This window comes from Salvelinus fontinalis, unplaced genomic scaffold (assembly GCF_029448725.1).
Source record: "Salvelinus fontinalis isolate EN_2023a unplaced genomic scaffold, ASM2944872v1 scaffold_0071, whole genome shotgun sequence".
NCBI classification, from domain to species: domain Eukaryota; kingdom Metazoa; phylum Chordata; class Actinopteri; order Salmoniformes; family Salmonidae; genus Salvelinus; species Salvelinus fontinalis.
The window spans coordinates 277856-301356 of NW_026600280.1; the positions used below are offsets into that span (position 1 = coordinate 277856).

The following is a 23501-nucleotide window of genomic DNA, read 5'->3' on the forward strand; positions in this document are numbered from 1 at the left end:
TATTTTCCCATTAGCATAATTTGCTCTACAGATTAAACTGCCTCTTATTCAATTATTGCTCTTACTATATGCATATAAATAATACCATTGGAAAGAAAACAATCTCTAGTTTCTAAAACCGTTTCAATTTTGTCTCTGAGTGATACAGAAGTCATTTGACAGCACTTCCCATGACCAAAAAGAAAAAAGCAAGATGTGTATGCCAGCTTCAACGCTCTGCCTATATATGGTCGTGCCCCCTATGACCCGAAACACACCTCATTGGCCTTCCTCTGGGTGTCAAGAGGACGTCAGAGGAAAAATATCTTGTTTATCTGGGACTGACGTGAAATGAGAGCTAATTCTTTGGCGTGACCGACAACTTCCGGTTCTCTAAATCGTGTGACTTGTAGCTGCGATTGTCTTCTGTTGTGCGGCCATTATGGATGAAAACTATCTCCGTCTCGAAGTTTGTTTGATACATGTGACCAGATCATCGTAATGTATGTTTTTTCAATATAGTTTAATCAGATTATTTGAATTTTTTCGGGAGTTTTGTGGTGTTCCGTTGTCTGATTTTATTTACGTTTGAGAGATCCGTGCCACTCGACCAGTACTTGTGCTAAATGGAGTGGGAAAGGAACAATTCTGAACGGAACCAACGACTCATCTTGACAAAGGACACTTTGATCAACATTCTGATGAAAGATCAGCCATAGTAAGACCCAATTTACGATGTTATATCATATCTGTTGTGCATGTGAACTGGCCGTGGGCGCCTAGCCGAATCTGCCTGGTATAGCTATGCTAATTTAGCGCTACATTTTGTTTTCGTTATAAAACATTTAATAAATCTGAAATATTGTTTGGATTCACCAGATGTTGGGCTTTCAATATCTGTACGCTGTGTATTTTTCTGAAATGTTTTAAGATGAGTAATTCGTTATATGACGTTGGTCTCTGTAATTGTTCTGGCTGGGTCAGCACTATTTCAGATTGCAGCTGCAATGTAGAACTGTGATTTATACCTGAAAAATGCACATTTTTTTTTGAACTTATCTAGAACACTGCAGTCCGTCTGGGTGTTTAACCTTCCCAAGTTCCCCCATGTCACCCTGCTCCTCCGTACATTCCACTGGCTTCCAGTCGAAGCTCACATCCACTACAAGACAATGGTGTTACTTACGGTGCAGCAAGAGGAACTGCCCCATCTCTACCTTCAGGCTATGCTCAAACCCTGTATCCCAACCTGAGCACTCAGTTCTGCCACCTCTGGTCTCATGGCCGTCCCACTGCTACAGGTCAAAGCACATCTCTGTCCTGGCACCCCAATGGAGGCACCAGCTTCCCTCTGATGCTAGGACAGCAGAGTCCCTGCCCATCTGCCCGAAAAGGTCTGAAACCCTACATCTTTAAAGAGTACCCCCCCCCAAAAAAATACAAATAATAATAACAATAATAATAATAATGTGACACTGACTAATTGAGGAGAAATGTATTTACTGTGATATGTGGTTGTCTCACCTGGCTATCTTAAGATGAATGTACTTAATGTGCTGGTGACATCACAGGGTCAGAGAGAACTCCTGACTGTAGTCATACAAAAACACTCCAGGCACTCAGCCCATAAGAACCATTCATACTGTCAGATCTAATATGAAGAACTGAATACAACCATAAGAACCATTCATACTGTCAGATCTAATATGAAGAACTGAATACTAAAGAGAAGAAGAGGTTGACCAGTACATATTCCTGTAACTTTATTTTTCATTGGCAGATCAATAACGTTTTCTTCAATGCAGTTATCCAAACACATTCATGATCAGTAACTAAAATAACTCATCTAGCTTTAAAGACAATTAATAAACACATGTATTCATTTCATAAACTGTGTATCATTAAATAAAGTTGTAAAACAATCCCCCCCAAACTAATGGTGAAAAGTGATCATCACACCATCTCTATCTGATACATGTTAGGGGTGGAAGGTAGCCTAGTGGTTAGAGTGTTGGGCCAATAACCAAAAGGTTTCTAGATTGAATCCCCGAGCTGACAAGGTAAAAATCTGAACCCACTGTTCCTAGGCCACCATTGTAAATAAGAATTGGTTCTTAACTGACTTGCCTAGTTTAACAAAGGTTCAATAAAAACAAATAAAAAGGGTATACTAGCTCCTTCCCACAGAATACTGCAGAGGGACAACCTGGTCTCAGAGCAAAACGTTTTATAATATACAAAAACTTCAGTGCCACTCCATTTAGTATGTTTGGACTATCACAGTAAATAAACTAAAATATAAACTAAACATGTAAAGTGTTGGTTTCATGAGCTGAAATAAAATCCAGCAATGTCCCATATGCACAAAAAGCTAATGTCTCTCAAATGTTGTGCACAACTTTGTTTATATCCCTGTTAATGAGCATTTCAGCCTTTGTCAAGATAATCCATCCACCTGATAGGTGTGGCATATCAAGATGCTGATAAAACAGCATTATCATTACACAGGTGCACCTTGTGCTGGGAGACAAAAAAAGGCCACACAACACAATGTCACATTTGTCTCAAGTTTAGGGAATGTGCAATTGTCATGATGAATGCAGGAATGTCCACCAGAGCTGTTGCCAGAGAACTCAATATTTATATCTCTACCATAAGACACCTCTAACGTCCTTTTAGAGAATTTGGCAGTACATCCAACCGGCCTCACAACTGCAGATCACATGTATCCACGGCAGCCCAGGACCTCTTCACCTGCAGGATTGTCTGGGAGGGGGGTGAGTCGTATTTATGTCTGTAATAAAGACCTTTTGTGGGGAAAAACTCATGCTGATTTGCTGGGCCTGGCTCCCAAGTGGGCCTATGCCCTCCAAAGTCCCACCCAAGCCTGAGCCCCTGCCCAGTCATGTGAAATCCATTGATTAGGGCCTCATTTATTTCAATTGATTGATATCCTTATACAAACTGTTAATCTTTGAAATTGTTGCGTTTAGATTGTTGTTCAGTATAATACGACTTGTAGGACGTATCAGATGTTAAGAATTACAATTCATATGTTATGTTACGCATTGCTATTCATTCAATATGTTACGAACTTGTAATATGTATGATTTCTTACGAATTCCAATTTGTTGTTGCTAACGTTAGCTAGGTTAGGGGTGAGGGGTTTAAGGTAGAGTTAAATGGGTTTAGGGGAAAGGTTAGCTAACATGCTAAGTAGTTGCATGCTAAGCTAACATGCTAACATAGCTAAAAAATAGTAAGAAGTTGCAAAGTTGCTAATTAGCTAAATTGCTAAAGTCCTCCTTGATGAGATTCAAACACGCAGCCTTTGGCTAGACGTTTGACTTACACGCTCACCCCTCCACAGAGCAGGAGTAAGGCTTCTCCCGTGTCTAAACATTGGTGTGTTAAGTTGCTATGGTGAGAGAAACTCACCCAAAAGTCAGAGGAGACGTAAGCAGGCTTCTCTCATGCCTGTGTTCTCTGATGAACTTTTAGCTGAGTTGATGTTTTGAAGCATTTTACACAGTCAGAGCAGAAGTAAAGCTTCTCTCCTGTGTGTATACGTTCATGTGATTTTAAGATGGAAAGTTTAGAGAACCTAGTTCCACAGTCAGGGCAAGAAAAAGGCTTCTCTCCTGTGTGTGTTCTCTGATGAACTTTTAGATCAGTTGACGTTGTGAAGCATTTTCCACAGTCAGAGCAGGAGTAAGGCTTCTCTCCTGTGTGTGTTCTCTGATGAACTTTTAGTTGAGTTGATGTTCTGAAATATTTTACACAGTCAGAGCAGGAGTATGGCTTCTCCCCTGTATGTATACGTTCATGTGATTTTAAGTGGTCAAGTTTAGAGAACCGAGTTCCACAGTCAGGGCAGGAAAAAGGCTTCTCTCCTGTGTGTGTTCTCTTATGAACTTTTAGCTCATTTGATGTTTTGAAGCATTTTCCACAGCAGGAGTACGGCTTCTCTCCTGTGTGTATTTTTAGGTGTATTTTTAGCTTTGATAGAAATGGGAAAATCTCTTCACAATGTGGGCAGTGATGAGACCTCTTAGCTCTCTGATCTTCCTGCTGTTGCTCTCTGGATGTAGAGAATGTCTCTACATGGTATCCTGTGTAAACATCAGAAGAACCAGTCAGTTGGTGTGATATACATGTCAATCAAATGTATTTTATGAAGCCCTTTTACATCAGTAGTTGTCACAAAGTCCTTTACAGAAACCCAGTCTAAAATCCCCAAAGAGCAAGCAATGCAGATGTAGAAGCAGTGGCCACAAAAAACTCGCTAGAAAGCAGGAACCTAGGAAGAAACGTAGAGAGGAACCAGGCTCAGAGCGGTGACCATTCCTCTTCTGGTCATATCGGGTGACAGGTAGCCTAGTGGCTAGAGCAACCGAAAGGTGGCAAGATCAAATCCCCGAGCTGACAAGGTAAAAATCTGTCGTTCTGCCCCTGAATAAGGCAGTTAACCCACTGTTCCTAGGCCGTCATTGAAAATAAGAATTTGTTCCTAACTGACGCATGTCCAAACGCTAGCGGGACACCTACGACAACATCCGGTGAAATTGCAGAGCGCGAAATTCAAAATACAAAAATCGTAATATTAAACATTCATGAAAATACAAGTGTCTTACATCATTTAAAAGCTTCTTGTTAATCCAACTGCGTTGTCAGATTTCAAAAAGGCTTTACGGAGAAAGCATACCATGCGATTATCTGAGGACAGCGCCTCACGTCAAAATACTTTTTCAACCAGCACAGGCGTCACAAGATCACAGACAGCAATTAAATAAATCACTTACCTCTGAAGATCTTCATCTGATTGCAATCCCAAGGGTCCCAGCTACACAATGAATGGTCGTTTTGTTCGATAAAGTCCCTCATCATATCCCAAAAATGTCAGTTTAGATGGCGCGCTTGATTCAGTAAGTCACTCGTTCAACATGCACACAAACGAATCCAAAAAGTTACCAGTAAAGTTCGTCCAAACAAGTCAAACGATGTTTCTAATTAATCCTCAGGTATTCTAATATCTAAATAAACAATCATATTTAAGACAGAGAATAGTGTGTTTAATGGCGGAGATAAATAACGAAGAGCGCACTCTCGTTGATGCACGCAACATGACTACTTTTCTAATGGGGGACACCTTGGAAAAACTACAAATACCTGAAACCCATTCTAAAGACTGTTGACATCTAGTGGAAGCCATAGGAACTGCAATCTGGGTCCTATCTATTTGTATATCCCATAGGCAAGCACTGAAAAAACCTGTGACCTCAAAAAATAAACATTCCGGATGGATTTTCGTGCCATATCAGTTCTGTTATAGTCACAGACATTATTTTAACAGTTTTAGAAACTTCAAAGTGTTTTCTATCCAATGCTATCTAGTATATGCATATCCTAGCTTCTGGCCAGTTTACAGGCAGTTTACTTTGGGCACGTCAGTCATCTGAAATTCAGGACAATAACCAGTATGCTAAGGAAGTTAAATAAAGGTAATTTTTTAAAATAATAATACAAATAAATACACTACCACTAGTGGTGAAATAAATGAATAAATTCTAAAGATTGGAGTCATTTACAAATGTCCTTGTTTTTGAAAGAAAAGCACATATTTCTGTCCATTCAAATTATGTCAAATTGATCAGAAATACAGTGTAGACATTGTTAATGTTGTAAATGACTATTGTAGCTGGAAACGGCTGAAGATCTCGTACAACGCTGTGTACTACTCCCTTCACAGAACAGCGCAAACTGGCACTAACCAGAATAGTGTCTAGAAGGCCAGCATCCCGGAGTCGCCTCTTCACAGTTGACGTTGAGACTGTTGTTTTGCGTGTACTATTTAATTAAGCTGCCAGTTGAGGACTTGTGAGACGTCTGTTTCTCAAACTAGACACTAATGTACTTGTCCTCTTGCCCAGTTGTGCACCGGGGCCTCCCACTGCTCTTTCTATTCTGGTTAAAGCCAGTTTGCGCTGTTCTGTGAAGGGAGTAGAACACAGCGTCCCTCTACCATAAGCTGCCTCCAACGTCGTGTTAGAGTATTTGGCAGTGCGTCCAACCGGCCTCACAATCGTAGACCACGTGTAATAACGTCAGCCCAGGACCTGAGGTGGGTCTGGCTGCCAAGTGGGTGGGCCTATGCCTTCCAAGGCCCACCCATGGCTGCACCCCTGCCCAGTCACGTGAAATCTACAGGTTAGGGCCTAATTCATTTCAATTGACTGATGTCCTTATTATATATATATATATACATATATTTTTTTTTAGATTAGTTTTAACCTTTATTTAACTAGGCAAGTCAGTTAAGAACAATTCTTACTAACAATGACGGCCTTCCGGGGAACAGTGGGTTAACTGCATTGTCCAGGGGCAGAACGACAGATTTTTACCTTGTCAGCTCAGGGATTCGATCCAGCAACTTTTCGGTTACTGGCCCAACGCTCTAACCACCAGGCTACCTGCTGCCCCTTATATGAACTGTAACTCAGAAAAATCATTGAAATTGTTGCATGTTGTGTTTATATTTATGTACAATAAACATACAAGAAGCTGGTGAACAGCTACAAAAGGAAGTAAATATCTCAAATAGACTGAAAGATGATGAAATTTCATTCAACTTATGAGCTCCCGAGTGGCACAGCAGTTTAAGGCACTGAAAGCGTCACTACAGACACCCTGGTTAGATTCCAGGCTGTATCACAACCGGCCGTGATTGGGAGTCCCATAGGGCGGCGCACAGTTGACCAAGTGTCGTCCGGGTTTGGCCGGTGTAGGCCGTCATTGTACATAATAATTTGTTATTAACTGACTTGCCTAGTTAAATAAAGGTTAATAATAATAATTGTGAGGCTCTCCATGAGCATTAGCTGCTACTTCACTCAATCCTGTTTTAAAAGTGTCCCTGTGTGACATTCCTTGAGACCAACCAGAAATGTTTCCTTGGCCAAATATTCCCAGATTTTCATAAAAACATGTTCTCTCATTTCTGCATCACCAAATGTTGTGTAAGGCAAAAGAGTAGGCTAGGTGAGCATCAATCACTAGTTCGGTGCAGCAGACTGCAGGGGTGTAGTACTGATAGAGCAATGAGCCGCCACAATGGTTGTCACGTCCTGACCATAGTTCTTATGTGTTTTGCTTGTTTAGTGTTGGTCAGGACGTGAGCTGGGTGGGAATTCTATGTTGTGTGTCTAGTTTGTCTGTTTCTATGTTCAGCCTAATATGGTTCTCAATCAGAGGCAGCTGTCTATCGTTGTCCCTGATTGAGAATCATATATAGGTGGCTTGTTTTGTGTTGGGGTTTTGTGGGTGATTGTTTCCTGTCTCTGTGTTTTGTCTGCACCAGATAGGGCTGTCTCGGTTTTCACATTTGTTATTTGTATAGTGTTACCGTTTATTTCGTCTAATTAAACTTGTTGAACACTAGCCGCGCTGCAGTTTGGTCCTCTCCTTCACCTATGGAAGAAAACCGTTACAATGGTGTTTGTTTAGTAAAGGTAGATCAATGTCTTGGACGATCACCTAATGATTAATTAGTAGTCCACATAACCAAATATTATAGCGTAACATTACTGTTAAAACAAAAACAACACCTAATTTCTTACGAGATTTTAGAATGGTTTGCCGAATCGTCCCAAACTCAACAGCGCGCCATTAGGCAGAATGTGCTTTGATTAAAACAAAATACAGGAAGTCTATATAATTTAACACCATCTGCTCTAATTTGCTAACCAAACAGTAATTCAAGAAGATTTAAATGCATATTCCCATGAAATTGATTGAGATCGAACGATTGGCATGCAGAAACAGCTTGGTCATTTCACTGGTAAAACGCAAAGAATTATAATTCAATATTGACAGTGATGATGCCATGGCATATTTTGAAATGAGGTATGCCTAACTTGGTGATTGGGTATTAAACATTTTCAAAGTTCTTGAGACAATGTGTGGGCAAAGGCAGGCATTACAAGTTTTACAAAGTTTTGCCTCGCTGTGAAGTCTTGAGGTTTTCAGGGATGTGTGATGTCAGAATTACAGAATTCAACCTAGCAATAGACTGGGTCATAACTTATGGAGGTCTAATTTATGAAGATAACTTATAGAGAGAACCTGCTCTTACCATGACTAACAGTTGTTCTAATCTTCTCCTCCTCTTCTTCTTCATCTTTAATGTTGACATTCAGCTCCAGTGTTTGACTGCAGTCCTCCAGCTTCACTGATGCCATCTCTGGATCCTGCAGTGCAAACTGGGCTCCACTGTCACAATCAGGACCCAGTGACTGTAGGTTTCTACTCAGTGTGGAAGGAGAGTGGCAGGCTGGGTTTGTCCTCACTGTTGATGTTACCGGCCTCAGACTTAATCTGAGTCAGCCTGTAGTAATAAAGACAAACGGACACAAAAGTTATTTCCTTGACAGTTCTGGCACTTTAGTCTGTAAAAAAAAAATCTATTTTTTCTTGTTCAATTATCTCATTTCAGTAGATCAGGTAGCTAATCCTTGATAAAACATTCATTCACATTAGACAAAAAGTACACATTTTAAATTGCATAACATAAGAGCACTTAATGTATAGTAGATTTCCTAAATTCACATAAATGCATAAATGACTCAAAAACCATTTAGCACAAGGTTGCAGAATGTTGTAGGCAGTACTACGTAACATTTTATGAATAACCTTGTCTTCACTGTATTATTTCACTCACAAAAAAATAATTGTATTTCCCGTTCACACCATTGTAAGAATTATCAGGGATCGTACAGTGCCAAGTCAAATTCAAGGACTTAAGTACTAATATTTATTTACTTTAAGCCCGTGTGAAAACCCTGAATTATAGATAAATATAGAAACAACTGAATGTGTCTGAATATTAGTACACATGTAAAGAACTGATAATCATTACATTCAGCTTCAAAACTGTAGAGCAACTGAAATCTTCTCTCTCTGATGAGGAACTACCTGCACTGAAGTCCGTTGATGCAGACCTCCTATGGCAGGGGTGTCAAACTCATTCCACGGAGGGCCTAGTGTCTGCAGGTTTTTGTTTTTTCCTTTCAATAAAGCCCTAGACAACCAGGTGTGGGGAGTTCCTAACTAATTAGTGATGTTAATTCATCAATCAAGTACAAGGGAGGAGCGAAAACCCGCAGACACTCGGCCCTCCGTGGAATGAGTTCGACACCTGTGTCCTATGGTATCATGGTGGTCCGCAAACAAACATTTAAGGTCCATGTCTGTCTAATTCTGTACTATGAAAATAAACCAAGAAATCCTTATTAACTTCTTACACACACTCCCCTTCCCCAAAAACCCTCCCACACCCCCAATAAACTTTATCAATAGATCCCTTTCTGTGTTTGCAAACATTGGGGTCTATATCATGCTGAGACAATCCACCCCCAGGTTATCCAGCTTATCAAAAACCATACCGACAGTAACATCTGTTACCCCCAACAACTCTGCTGCAGTTTACAAGATAACTTTCAACCTGGTATTTCTGCTTTACACAATCCAAGTTGTTGATAACTTTACCAATGAAAGCTATGAAGTATATTTTATTCAATATTAAAGTATCCTTTGTCACAGCGTATTTATGGGAGCAAGATTTCTGAACAGCCCTCGAAACCATGTCAGGACTAGTAGAAAGAGCAGTTCTGACAGTAGGTCCTCTTACTACGGGACCAGCCATGGAAGCTCCATCAGTCTGACAGTAGGTCCTCTTACTACGGGACCAGCCATGGAAGCTCCATCAGTCTGACAGTAGGTCCTCTTACTACGGGACCAGCCATGGAAGCTCCATCAGTCTGACAGTAGGTCCTCTTACTACGGGACCAACCATGGAAGCTCCATCAGTCTGACAGTAGGTCCTCTTACTACAGGACCAGCCACTTGGCACATCTTTTCACTCAACAGCTACATGTCCCATTCTTTGGCATTTAAAAACACTGTGATGATTCTCCGTTGCTGCTAACAGTTTCAACTGTTCTGCCTGCGGCTATGGAAGCCTGACCTGTTCACCAGACGTGCTGTTTTCAACTCTCTAGAGACGGCAGGAGCGGTAGAGATACTCTGAATGATCGGCTATGAAAAGCCAACTGACATTTACTCCTGAGGTGCTGACCTGTTGCACCCTCGACAACCACTGTGATTATTATTATTTGACACTGCTTGTCATCTATGAACATTTGAACATCTTGGCCATTTTCTGTTATAATCTCCAGCCAGAAGAGGTCTGGCCACCCCTTATAGCCTGGTTCCTCTCAAGGTTTCTTCCTAGGTTCTGGCCTTTCTAGAGAGGTTTTCCTAGCCACTGTGCTTCTACACTTTACTGTTTGGGGTTTTAGGCTGGGTTTCTGTATAGCACTTTGTGACATCAGCTGATGTAAGAAGGGCTTTATAAATACATTTGATTGGTTGATTGATGAGGCTGGGTCAAAATCTCTGACATGGAAGCTAAGGAATCCTATTCTGTACTTTTCCAGACAAAACCTTCTCAAACCTCAACAGCACTGATAAGCTTTCACTTCTTTAACCATCTTTCCTACTGATCAACCTTTAGGCTTCAACCACTCTGTCTCCTTCACATGTTCTTTAACATGATCATCCATGGACATAGATATTGGGACCTCAGATTACTCCCTTCAATTTAGCATAAGTTCCAGGGTCATGGCTTCTGAGCTTCGTCCCATTATGATTATCCAATTGAATAATATTCCCTTGCTGAACCTGACTAGCACATGATATTAACAATCTGCCATCTTAAATGTTTTATTTCACCATTATTTAACCAGGTAGAATAGTTCAGAACAAGTTCTCATTTACACAGATGCAGCCCAGTTTAACTTCACCTCTCTCTTTACGGCCTTGGTTAATCAGATAGGGTGTAAATGAGGCCCTGTTGTCTCCTCAAACACCATCCCAACTTTCCACTGTGACACATTACTACTCTGTTCTTCCTGTCTTTCCACTACAGACCATTCACATTCTAGGCCCTCATCCTCCCGCTCCGTATCATCAGAAATGTCGCCCAGATTGATCGCATTCCAGCACAGCTGTTGCTTCTCAAACTCTCTCTCCATTTCCATTGTTTCAGGGTTGTCAAACTCATTCCATTGAGGGCCGAGTCTCCGCTGGTATTTTTTTTTTCTCCATTTCAATTATAACCAAGACAATCAGATGAGGGGAGTTCCTTTATAATTAGTGACCTTCATTCATTAATCAAGTACAAGGGTGGAGCGAAAACCCGCAGACACTTGGTCCTCCATGGAATGAGTTTGATACGAGCTCCGATTCATCCGCATTAATCGACCCCATTCCATGCAGTTGGCCTCACTCTCCAAATGGTGAAGTTAGCTTCCCTCTATTTTGACACTCCATCACACAGCCTCATGTCGCCATTTCACCGCGAGTAAACTCCTAGAGAGAGACGACCGAAACCGTTGAAGCCGCCATTTGAAGAGCCTCGTCCGAATCCGACTGATCTCGCGAGCTTACATTTACGAAACAGTGTATGTAAACTCGCGAGATCAGGATGGTTCGGACGAGGCTATTTACCAGCTCATAAACAACATTTTACACAAAACCAAGAACATGTAAAAACGAACTCAAATAAGTGGAATCTTTATGAAATGACTGACGAAATTATGTTCATACACTCATACAAACCCGAAGTCTACCTAAGTGACTTGTAAAATCGTTTTTAAACACGTTCTTCACTCACTCGGTTTGACCCCAAAATAACACATACAATTTAAACCTTTACCAAACGTGAAAATACCTTGACGGATTTGTTACCTAGCATGTTATATATTCTTTCGACGTTAGAAAGTTTAAACGTGCTATTACATACCTACAATAATACAGTTGAAACGGACACAACCACTATCGACATAACAACACAGGTCTGTCGTTTTCTACCCGGAACTTCCTGTTCCCCACTACGACAGTTCAACAGCGTCTTCTTCTCTGGTACACTGACATTTACACAAATATAACGTGTCTGCCGCCACCTACTGTACGGTTAGTAAACTTTAGACAAAGATACACGTCCAATGAGGAAAAGGGCAGGGGGAACAACATCAAAACAAAATACAAAAATAGATAAATAAAAACTTCCCACTCCTTCAGTCACAGTCCTATTCAATTCACATCCCTACACAGTCTCATGGGCCTCGTAGGGTGGAACATCTTCAGTCACAGTCCTATTCAAACTACAGTGTATGATATATATAGGAAAATTGTTCAATTCACACATCCCTACTGCATCTGATCTGTCGGACTCACTAAACATAAATGCTTTGTTTGTAAATTATGGGTGTGATCTTACATTCAATCTGGAGTGGCAGAGTGCGCTTGGGCGTTCGTAAATTCAGAGCGTTGTCAGATTGTCAGTTCGTATCGCTCTCGGAGCGTTCAGAGCCACACTGGACGCTTTGGTGGAGGAGTAGGGTTTTATTTATTACATTATTTATACTTTTACTTTTGATACATAAGTATATTTTAGCAATTACATTTACTTTTGATACTTATGTATATGTCGAAACCAAATACTTTTAGACTTTTACTCAAGTAGTATTTTACTGGGTTGCTTTCACTTTTACCTTGATAAGAAAGGACTCAAGTATCTTTACTTTTACTCAAGTATGACAATTGGGTACTTTTTCCACCACTGCGTGCAATGCTTCCAATGTCAATTCCTGAACTCCCAAAAACCTTTCAGCCGCACGTACAATTAATCTTTACAATCGGTATCCTTTAACTGGTAAACGACATTATGAATCTCAACAGGTTGCTGGCCATCCACTGCCATAGCTTCCTCAGCACCAATCACTCTTTCAACTATTTCCAGCGCCTCCCAGTAGGAGAACTACTGTACTGTTTCTTGATATGGATGTTCCCTGATATAAGAAAAATTGATAAATGCCATTGGTCAGATCCGGTGTTATGAAACTGATGGAATTTATTTTGTATTGAAGTAGGCACATAGCATACATAACAGGTTAGGATAATTAAAGTGGCAGTTAGGTTAATTAGCTTGGCAGGTTAGGAGTCTGAGGTTAAGCTTAGGAAAAGGGTGAGGGTTAGGGATTTGTTTACCATGCAGGTCTGGATAACTAACATGGCGCTTAGGAGACTGAGATTAAGGTTAGGAAAAGGGTTAGGCTTAGCTACAATGCTACATCTGTCAACAAGTGTTGTTCCAACGCAAAGGAAACGGCCACGGACCAATGGGGAGCATCAATTGGTGTAAACTTGATATCATGAAACACCCGATATCAGCGAACGCCCCTAATTGCTGTCTGCAATTACACCCTTCTCGGATCAAGGGGTCGGGCTTCCAGTCTATAAGCATGCTTTCCACTGTGCTCAGAGGGCATTTTCGGTACTGCAGTTCAGCTGAAGCACGGCCCAATTCCCATTGAAGGCCCCATAGCGAAGTTACATTAAAAAAAAAACATTTTTTATCATCAAGTTTGTTAACAAAACATTCATTGAATTATTCAAGTAATTGCCTTAGAGTCTGATTTTTCCCATCACTCACAGCCAAAGTTATTAACTATTTTAGATTCATGCTGTGAGGTGGGTGAGCTTATGCCACATGCAGAAGGGAAAACTTCCCTCTTGATCTGCGTGTTTATAATGTAGGTCAAGGTGCAGCCTCGTCTCATAGACTAGATGTAACATAGTAAATATAAATCAGGGACTCTCAAAATAGTGTGATATATTACGTTTTTATGGTTACATAAGACAGACGGTTACTTAATAAATTGAATTTGGTGGTGCTGTACTATAACAGCGAGCTGAGCCAGTTGAAACTATTGACGCCAGGGATATATTGTTGGTGACTGTGTGTTCCTTCATTAGTTTTGTGTTTTTATTCATTTATTTCTGGTACTCTCCTACCTGAGCGGCATGAGGACTGTGTGGCGTTGCACTGTTAAAATCATCCCAGTGTGGAGATGAAATACCTGTGTGTTGCAAAGCCACATAATCTGTCCTCTCTGCTCTACCTAGGTGTTTTAATGTGGGTAATACAGAGATAATACTAATACAGAGATAACCACTGCTCTATCTAGGTGTTTTAATGTGGATAATACAGAGATAATACTAATACAGAGATAACCACTGCTCTACCTAGGTGTTTTAATGTGGGTAATACAGAGATAATACTAATACAGAGAGAACCACTGCTCTACCTAGGTGTTATAATGTGGATAATACTAGTACAGAGATAACCACTGCTCTACCTAGGTGTTATAATGTGGATAATACAGAGATAATACTAATACAGAGATAACCTCTGCTCTACCTATGTGTTATAATGTGAATAATACTAGTACAGAGATAACCACTGCTCTACCTAGGTGTTATAATGTGAATAATACTAGTACAGAGATAACCACTGCTCTACCTAGGTGTGTAATGTTTATGCCCAATGGTTGATGAGCACCGATACGTTTGATCTATTATTTCTCTGGCCTGAAACACTTTCATTTTGTACAGGGGTGTCAAACATACGGCCCGCGGGCCGGAACCGGCCCCCAAGGAGGTTCGATCAGGCCCGCAGGATAATTTGAAAGTGGAAAAAATGCATAAAAGACATGGAATTAATATTTTTAATTCGCTGCAATTCATGGATTATCCGCTAAGGGGCGCACTCTTTCCATCAGAGTAGAAGACAAGCCGCATCACTGAGACAGACTGAAAACAGCAGACGGTATCAATGCGCCATCTGCTGCTTGTTACGACGTCGTTAATACCTTGGTCTCTACCTCTCCGCTACACCCTCATTAGCCAAAATGTCGTTATCCAAACGGAGAAAAGTAGATAAGGAGTGTAGAATTTTCAAAGAAAAATGGACTACGTCCTATTTATTTACAGAGATGCACGGAAAACCTTCGTGCTTGGTGTGTTTGCAACAAGTTTCGGTATTGAAGGAATATAATATTCGACGCCACTACGAGACTCATCACAGTGAAAAATATGACGGCTTGCAAGGACAACTGAGAAGAGATAAGATTAACGAATTGCTGGCGGGTCTGAGGAAACAGCAGTCAACTTTCATCCAGAGCCGAGAAGTCAGTGAAGCAGCGGTAAAAGCCAGCTACCTAATTGCTAGCGAAATAGCATTAGCATCGAAGCCGTATTCCGACGGTGACTTTGTTAAACGATGCATGATGAAGGCGGCTGAACTTGTATGTCCCGAGAAGCGACAAGCTTTTGCCAATATTAGCCTGACGAGGAATACTATAGCAGAGAGGATTTCGGAACTATCGGCAGATTTAGACAGTCAATTGAAACAGAGAGTCAAGTCATTTATTGCATTTTCCGTGGCAATTGACGAGAGCACTGACATCACAGACGTGGCCCAACTGGCCATATTTATTCGAGGAGTTGATGAGACATTGACTGTTACTGAAGAGTTTCTTGAGTTGGTGCCAATGATGGACACCACAACAGCCGAGGACATTTTCGGCTCTGTCGTTGCTGCATTGGACAGAGTTGGAGTGGACTGGTCCCGCGCTGTCAGCCTGGCTACAGACGGCGCGCCATCCATGGTCGGAAAGAAAGCAGGTGTCGCGACAAAGTTCAAAGACAAAGTACAAGCCCTTAATGGAGGAGATCGTTTCTGGACATTTCACTGTATTTTGCACCAGGAGGCATTGTGTTGCAAGTCGCTGAAAATGGACCACGTCATGGAGGTGGTTGTTCGCACTGTAAATTTCATCCGGTCCAGAGGTCTGAACCATTGTCAGTTTGACAAACTTCTCAGCGACAGCAACATTACCCACAGCCTGCCATACCACACTGAAGTGAGATGGTTAAGCCGAGGCGCTGTGCTGAGGCATTTCTTTGATCTACGAGAGGAAATCGGACAGTTCATGGAGAAAAAAGGAAAACCGGTGTTGGAATTACAATCTCAGGAATGGCTACGGGACCTTGCATTCTTGGTTGATATTACTGAACACTTGAACAATCTGAACAAAATGTTGCAAGGCCGCAAAAAAGTTGTCACACAGTTTTCTGACAACATACATGCATTTAAGTTGAAGCTGACTTTGTGGGAGATGCAACTGGCAAATGGCAACCCTGCTCATTTCCCCTGTCTGAGAGATGTGTGTGTGACCAGACCTGATGCGGACATGAAACGGTACAAAGACAAAATTGCAGGACTACTGCGGGAGTTTGAGAAACGTTTTCAGGTATTTGGTGAACTTGAGACAGAATTTTCAGTTTTTCGCTCACCTTTCACAGTTAAAGCTTCTGATCTGCCGGTCGAAATTCAGCTAGAGATAATTGATTTGCAGTGTGATGCAGATTTGAAGGGCAAATTTGCCTCTGTAGGTCTGGACAGATTTTATCAGTATCTACTACCAGGGTACCCCAAATTAACAGCCCTGGCTGCTAAAATTTTGTGCATGTTTGGGACAACCTACCTTTGTGAACAAATTTTCTCAGTGATGAATATCAATAAAACAAAAATGCGTTCAAGGCTCACAAACAAGCACTTAAATGACATTCTGAAAGTGACAGCTAGTCAGGACATGACACCTGGTGTTGATGCACTTGTACAGGCCAAAAGATGCCAAGTTTCAGGAACAAATACAAGTCCAGACTAGACTAACACCTTTAAAATGCTGCCTTAGATACTGTTTGCATTGAAAGAATACAGCTCTGTGAAGATGAATCCTTACTGTGGTGATTTAAAAAATGTGCACTTTAATGTTAGTCAGCAGCTTCAAAACAAAAGTTGTGTGATGGAATTCTACTGTTCATACAACTCCATAAATTTTCAGTATGTATTGTATGTGTATGTATGTTTCATGTATGAAGTTTACAGATTTACAGGACAGGCGAACACTTTCTTCATTACACATTTAAAATCACTCTCCTTAGTTTGTAAGGTGTACGCAGGGATTACATTTAGATTTTATATGCGTATGTGTAAGTGGTTTAAAAATTCCTTTCTTTAAAAGTCTCATTTAATCTTAAAGTGCATTACTATATTTTTCAGTACCAATTAAAGTTTTGTGCCTTTGTACAATCAGTGGGATCAGTTGCAATGCATATTTGTGAATGATAAAAGTAAATTGCACATTTGTCTAAGGAAATATGAGGTGTTTCATGAAATGTTTTGTAAAAGGATAGTTCATTAAATTTCAATATTTTCCTAATGTTCTTGTGCTTCTTTACACCAAAACAAAGGAAAGACATGATATTTTGGTTATTTATAGCAGAGTATGGTATAATTTTAATGGTCCGGCCCACTTGACATCTCCCTAGGCCGTATGTGGCCCACGATGCGAAATGAGTTTGACACCCCTGATTTTGTAGCTGCCTTACTCAAAACAAAAGAGGGGGAGTGGTCGGTACTGTTTGATTAAGTTTGATTAATTGTTCATATCACACACACACATACACACACACACACACACTCACTCCCCCCTATATCTACCTCTCCCAGCAGGTCAGTCCATCACTCTCTTTCTCTCTCTTTCTCTGTCCTCTCTCTGTCCTCTCTCCCTCTCTCTGTCCTCTCTCTCTTTTTCTGTCTTCTTTCTCTGTCCTCTCTCCCTCTCTCTGTCCTCTCTCCCTCTTTCTGTCATCTCTCCCTCTCTCTGGCCTCTCTCCCTCTCTCTGGCCTCTCTCCCTCTCTCTGGCCTCCATCTCTCTCTTTGTCCTCCATCTCGCTCTCTGTCCTCCGTCTCTCTCTCTGTCCTCCATCTTTCTCTCTGTCCTTCATCCCTCTCTCTGTCCTCCATCTCTCTCTTTCTCCTCCATCTCTCTCTTTCTCCTCTATCTCTCTCTTTGTCCTCCATCTCTCTCTTTGTCCTCCATCTCGCTCTCTGTCCTCCATCTCGCTCTCTGTCCTCCATCTCGCTCTCTGTCCTCCGTCTCTCTCTCTGTCCTCCATCTCTTTCTTTGTCCTCCATCTCTCTCTTTGTCCTCCATCTCTCTCTTTATCCTCCATCTCTCTCTTTGTCCTCCATCTCTCTCTCTGTCCTCCATCCCTCGTTCTGTCCTCCATCCCTCGCTCGCTCTCGTTCTCCCACTCTCTCTTTCTCTGTGTGTGTGTCCTCCATCCCTCTCTCTGTCCTCCATCCCACTCTCTCTTTCTCTGTGTGTGTGTCCTGTCTCCCTATCTCTGTCCTGTCTCCCTATCTCTGTCCTGTCTCCCTATCTCTGTCCTGTCTCCCTATCTCTGTCCTGTCTCCCTATCTCTGTCCTGTCTCCCTATCTCTATCCTGTCTCCCTATCTCTGTCCTGTCTCCCTATCTCTGTCCTCCATCCCTCTCCGTTGGACGGTAGATAGGGATGGCCAAAGGCCAACATAACGCTAAATAATACAGTGAATATTATTCAGGAAAATAGTACATAGTACTGCCTAAAACATTCTGCAACCTTGTACTAAATGTTTTTTGAGTAATTTATGCATTTATGTGAATTTAGGAGATCTACTATAGATTAAGTGTGCTTATGTTGTGTAATTTAAAGTGTGTACTTTGTCTAATGTGAATGAATGTTTTGTTGTCAATGATTAATTACCTGATATATGGAAATGAGAGAAATTAACAAAATCATTTTTTAATATATTTTGTTGTAATAAAGAAAGTGGCAGAACTGTCAAGACAATAACTTTTTGTGTCCGTTTCTCATTATATCTACAGGACGACTTGAATTAAGTCTGAGGCCGGTAACATCAACAGTGAGGACAAACCCAGCCTGCCTCTCTCCTTCCACACTGAGTAGAAACCTACAGTCACTGGGTCCTGATTGTGACAGTGGAGCCCAGTTTGCACCGCAGGATCCAGAGATGGCATCAGTGAAGCTGGAAGACTGCAGTCTAACACTGGAGCTGAATGTCAACATTAAAGATGAAGAAGAGGAGGAGAAGATCGGGACATCTGTTTCTCATGGTAAGAGCAGGTTCTATCTAACTAAGTTTGTTGTTCATTCCAACTTCCCACTGTGCATGAAAAGTTGCAGTAGAACTGTTTCATGATGAACTGTTTCAATGAGAAGGTAGATGTTATTTCAAGCTACTGACACTTGCATGTTTTGACACCAGTATTGTCAGCATGTGTTTTATTCACTGGGTTATCTGGAGTGATCAGAGAGGAGACTAAAGATGTGAAGTAGTTAAGTTCTGTGATACGGCTGTGTAGTTTCTAACTCTTGTGATAGTGAATGGAGGATGATATGGCTCATAGTGTTTGACTTTCGCCCCTTTTTAGTTTTTGACTCCTACCCAGTTTTAAAATAGTTTTATTCCCGTTCTGTAATTGTACAGCCGACTTACATGAATTTATATGTCACCCGGAACAGCCAGAAGAGGACTGGCCACCCCTCAGAGTCTGGTTCCTCTTTAGGTTTGTTCTGAGGTTCCTGCTTTCTAGCGAGTTTTTCGTGGCCACTGTGCTTCTACAACTGCATTGCTTGCTCTTTGGGGATTTTAGGCTGGGTTTCTGTAAAGCACTTTGTGACAACTACTGATGTGAAAAGGGCTTCATAAAATACATTTGGTTGACATGTATATCACACCAACTGACTGGTTCTTCTGATGTTGTTCACACAGGAGACCATGTTGAGACATTCTCTACATCCAGAGAGCAACAGCAGGAAGATCACAGAGCTAAGAGGTCTCACCACTGCCCACATTGTGTGGAGATTTTCCCATTTCTATCAAAGGTAAAAATACATCTACAAATACACACAGGAGAGAAGCCTTACTCCTGCTCTGACTGTGGGGTGAGTTTGGCTCGACTGGATACCTTAAAAACACACCAACGTATACATACGGGAGAGAAGCCTTACTACTGCCCTGACTGTGGGGATAGTTTCTCTCAAATGAGCAGCTTAAAAGCACACCAACAAATACATACAGGAGAGAAGCCTTACTCCTGCTCTGATTGTGGGAAGAGGTTCTCCCGATCGGATACCTTGAAATCACATGAACGTATACATACAGGAGAGAAGCCTTACTACTGCTCTGACTGTGGAAAACGTTTCTCCCGATTGGATAACTTGAAATCACATGAACGTATACATACAGGAGAGAAGCCATACTCCTGTTCTGACTGTGGAAAATGCTTCAAAACATTAACTGAGCTAAAAGTACATCAGAGAACACATACAGGAGAGAGGCGTTACTTCTGCTCTGACTGTGGGAAGAGTTTCTCCCGATTGGATTCCTTAAAAACACATGAACGTATACATACAGGAGAAAACCCTTACTCCTGCTCTGACTGTGTAAAATGCTTCAAAACATCAACTGAGCTAAAAGTTCATCAGAGAACACACACAGGAGAGAAGCCTTATTACTGCTCTGTCTGTGGAAAATGTTTTAAAACATCAAATGAGCTAAAAGTTCACCAGAGAACACACACAAGAGAGAAGCCTTACGTCTGCTCTGGCTGTGGCAAGAATTTCTCTCACCAGAGCAACTTAAAAACACACCAACGTGTACATTAAGGAGAAAAGCCTCATCAGTTCTCTGACCAGCTAAGAATAAAGTCACTCCATCACTTAATTCATCTCATAAAAGAAGTTGTAACGTTGAATTGGATCAAATGAAGAAAGTATAGAACACTATTGTAATCCTATTGTTTCTCACTGTGAGAGAACTGTCCAGAGGAAAGGGAGCATTACATAATGTTAGCCTCTCTTTACTTTACTGATCAGTGTGCACCTTGTCAGTTTTAGTGTGCTTTGTTTTGTTAGCTTCTACTGTAAAGATGTGCACTTAGTGTTGACCCTCTGTGAGGCTTCTCATTTTGATTTGAGATTTGTCAGACACTAGTCTGACAATTGACTAGGTGGTACTGCTTCCCTCTCAGCCTGGTCTGACTCTGTCTGTGCGGAGAGTTTCAACTGGGCAGCTTAAAAACACACCAACATTTACACGTAGGAGAGAAGCCTTACTCCTGCTCTGTGGTAGGATGGGCGTGTAACTCAAACGTCTAGCCAAAGGTTGCGTTTTTGAATCTCATCACAGAGGACTTTAGCATTTTAGCTAATTAGCAACGTGGTTACATGTGATCTGCAGTTGTGAGGCCGGTTGGATGTACTGCAAAATTCTCTAAAAGGACGTTAGAGGTGTCTTATGGTAGAGATATAAATATTGAGTTCTCTGGCAACAGCTCTGGTGGACATTCCTGCAGTCATCATGAGAATTGCACATTCCCTAAACTTGAGACATCTGTGACATTGTGTGGCCTTTTATTGTCCCCCAGCACAAGGTGAACCTGTGTAATGATAATGCTGTTTTATCAGCATCTTGATATGGATGGATGTTAATATGGAATATCTTGGCAAAGGCTGAAATGCTCACTAACAGGGATATAAACAAAGTTGTGCACAACATTTGAGAGACATTAGCTTTTTGTGCCTATGGAACATTGCTGTTTTTTTTTATTTCAGCTCATGAAACCAACACTTTACATGTTTAGTTTATATTGGTAGTCCAATGTAATGTAACCAAACATACTAAATGGAGTGGCACTGATGCTTTTTGTATAATATAATATGTTTTGCTCTGAGACCAGGTTGTCCCTCTGCAGTATTCTGTGGGAAAGAGCTAGTATACACTTTTTTTATTTATTGAACCTTTATTTAACTAGGCAAGTCAGTTAAGAACAAATTCTCATTTACAATGATGGCCAAGATACAGTGGGTTAACTGCCTTGTTCAGAAGCAGAACAACACATTTTTACATTGTCACCTCTGGGATTTGATCTAGCAACCTTTTGGTTACTGGCCTAATGCTCTAACCACTAGGCTACCTTCCGCCCCTAACATGTATCAGATAGAGATGGTGTGATGATCACTTTTCACCATTAGTTTGGGGGGATTATTTTACAACTTTATTTAATGATACACAGTTTATGAAATGAATACATGTGTTTATTAATTGTCTTTAAAACTAGATGAGTTATTTTAGTTACTGATCATGAATGTGTTTGGATAACTGCATTGAAGAAAACGTTATTGATCTGCCAATGAAAAATAAAGTTACATGAATATGTACTGGTCAACCTCTTCTTCTCTTTAGTATTCAGTTCTTCATATTAGATCTGACAGTATGAATGGTTCTTATGGTTATATTCAGTTCTTCATATTAGATCTGACAGTATGAATGGTTCTTATGGTTGTATTCAGTTCTTCATATTAGATCTGACAGTATGAATGGTTCTTATGGTTGTATTCAGTTCTTCATATTAGATCCGACAGTATGAATGGTTCTTATTGGCTGAGTGCCTGGAGTGTTTTTGTATGACTACAGTCAGGATTTCTCTCTGTCCCTGTAATTGAGTTGTTATTAAAGCCGCACACAGACATGGTCTCTTTTTTTGTTTTCTTGAGTAAGGCAGCTCCAAAATGCAGGTCTTTCAGCCTCGCTCAGTGCTTTCTGTGGAGGTGGGGCAAGCCCACAGAAAATACGGAGCTTTGTGCCGTGATTGGCTAAGTGTTCTGTCATTCATGGGGACAATACATCACTGCCAAGTCTAAGGGTAGAACTTGAAAATTCAAGCCCCTTGGGTCCTGCCATAGAGTTACATTAGAAGTGCCCATCCAAGAAGGCTCAAGGTCATTGTCCACAGATAAAATAACGTCAAATCATGTGATATCTACAGTCGCTTTGATTGGACTGATCATGTCAACATCTTACTTTCAAAATCTGAGCTAGCAGTCATCATCATGAATTAAGTCGACAATCTACTGGCAAATCCTTTTTAATCTTTGTCATATGAAGAGAAATAATGATAAATTATAGATAAAGTATCAGTGCTCATCGGCCGTTGGACAAACATTACACAACAAGTTGGAAATTGCAAATTCAACAATGAGTGGTTTGTCAGGGAATCAGTGGCTAACTGCAAGCATTGCAAAGCAATCATTAGCCTGCTATTCAGTGGAGTGGCTCTGTGTGGTCCCAAGTCTAAGATTAAGGGGCTCTTTTCCTAGTTTATAATTGGAAACATTCAACATTGGCCATTCTGTCAATGAAGCTTGATTTGTGCCGTGCTCAAAACAACTTAACTCGGTACTGCAACATCTGACTTGAGTGAGTTATAGACAACTGGGAACTCAGGGAAAAGCAAGCTACGACTGGGAAAATAAGTTTTAAACTTTCATCCAACTCGGAATTGTAAATTGGGAACTCGGGCCTCTTTCTACAGCTACTACCTGAAGATCACTGACGTCATCATGATTCCATTTTTTCCCCTTCGAGTTCCCAGTTGTCTTGAAAGCACCATAAATCCAGAGAAAGCCAGACTTTGATGACAAAGTTTGATGACAGAATATGCCCACGATGGACTGCCGCACCACCTTCCTGTTCAAGTGAGCACAACACAACAAGGTGAGTCAAAAAATGTCTTGTCTGCTGCTGCATAAATGATGTAACATGCCAGGGAGATGTGTATACTGTAGCTAAGAAAGTAATACTAAGTGTATGTTGTGTAGTAAGATGTTAGTAGCCCATGTGCCTCACCCTAATAATTTGGTCT

At 41.0% G+C, this 23501-nt stretch overlaps 1 protein-coding gene and 1 long non-coding RNA gene across 6 annotated transcripts in view; one reads left to right on the forward strand and one right to left on the reverse strand.

The window, feature by feature from the left end:
• LOC129842851 (zinc finger protein 664-like) overlaps positions 1–23501 on the forward strand; it is a 295528-nt gene that overhangs the window by 173145 nt on the left and 98882 nt on the right. Inside the window, exons 2-3 of one of the 2 annotated variants that reach the window (XM_055911536.1) lie at positions 18660–18908; positions 19568–22029. The exons of the other annotated variant lie outside the window; for it this stretch is intronic. Of the exons in view, the coding sequence (XP_055767511.1) occupies positions 18660–18908; positions 19568–20463 (1145 nt within the window). The 3' untranslated portion in view covers positions 20464–22029. Of the gene's footprint in view, positions 1–18659; positions 18909–19567; positions 22030–23501 lie in introns of those variants that run through there. 2 annotated transcript variants of the gene reach the window in all.
• On the reverse strand, positions 1730–11946 carry LOC129842857 (uncharacterized). Of its 4 annotated transcripts, XR_008757701.1 has the most exons (4): positions 11840–11946; positions 8950–11406; positions 8111–8362; positions 1730–4091 (listed from the first exon to the last, which is right to left on the reverse strand). It is a non-coding gene; the product is annotated as an uncharacterized LOC129842857 (long non-coding RNA). The 4 variants fall into 4 exon arrangements; XR_008757700.1 differs by lacking the exon at positions 8950–11406; XR_008757699.1 differs by lacking the exon at positions 11840–11946 and having other exon boundaries at positions 11324–11483.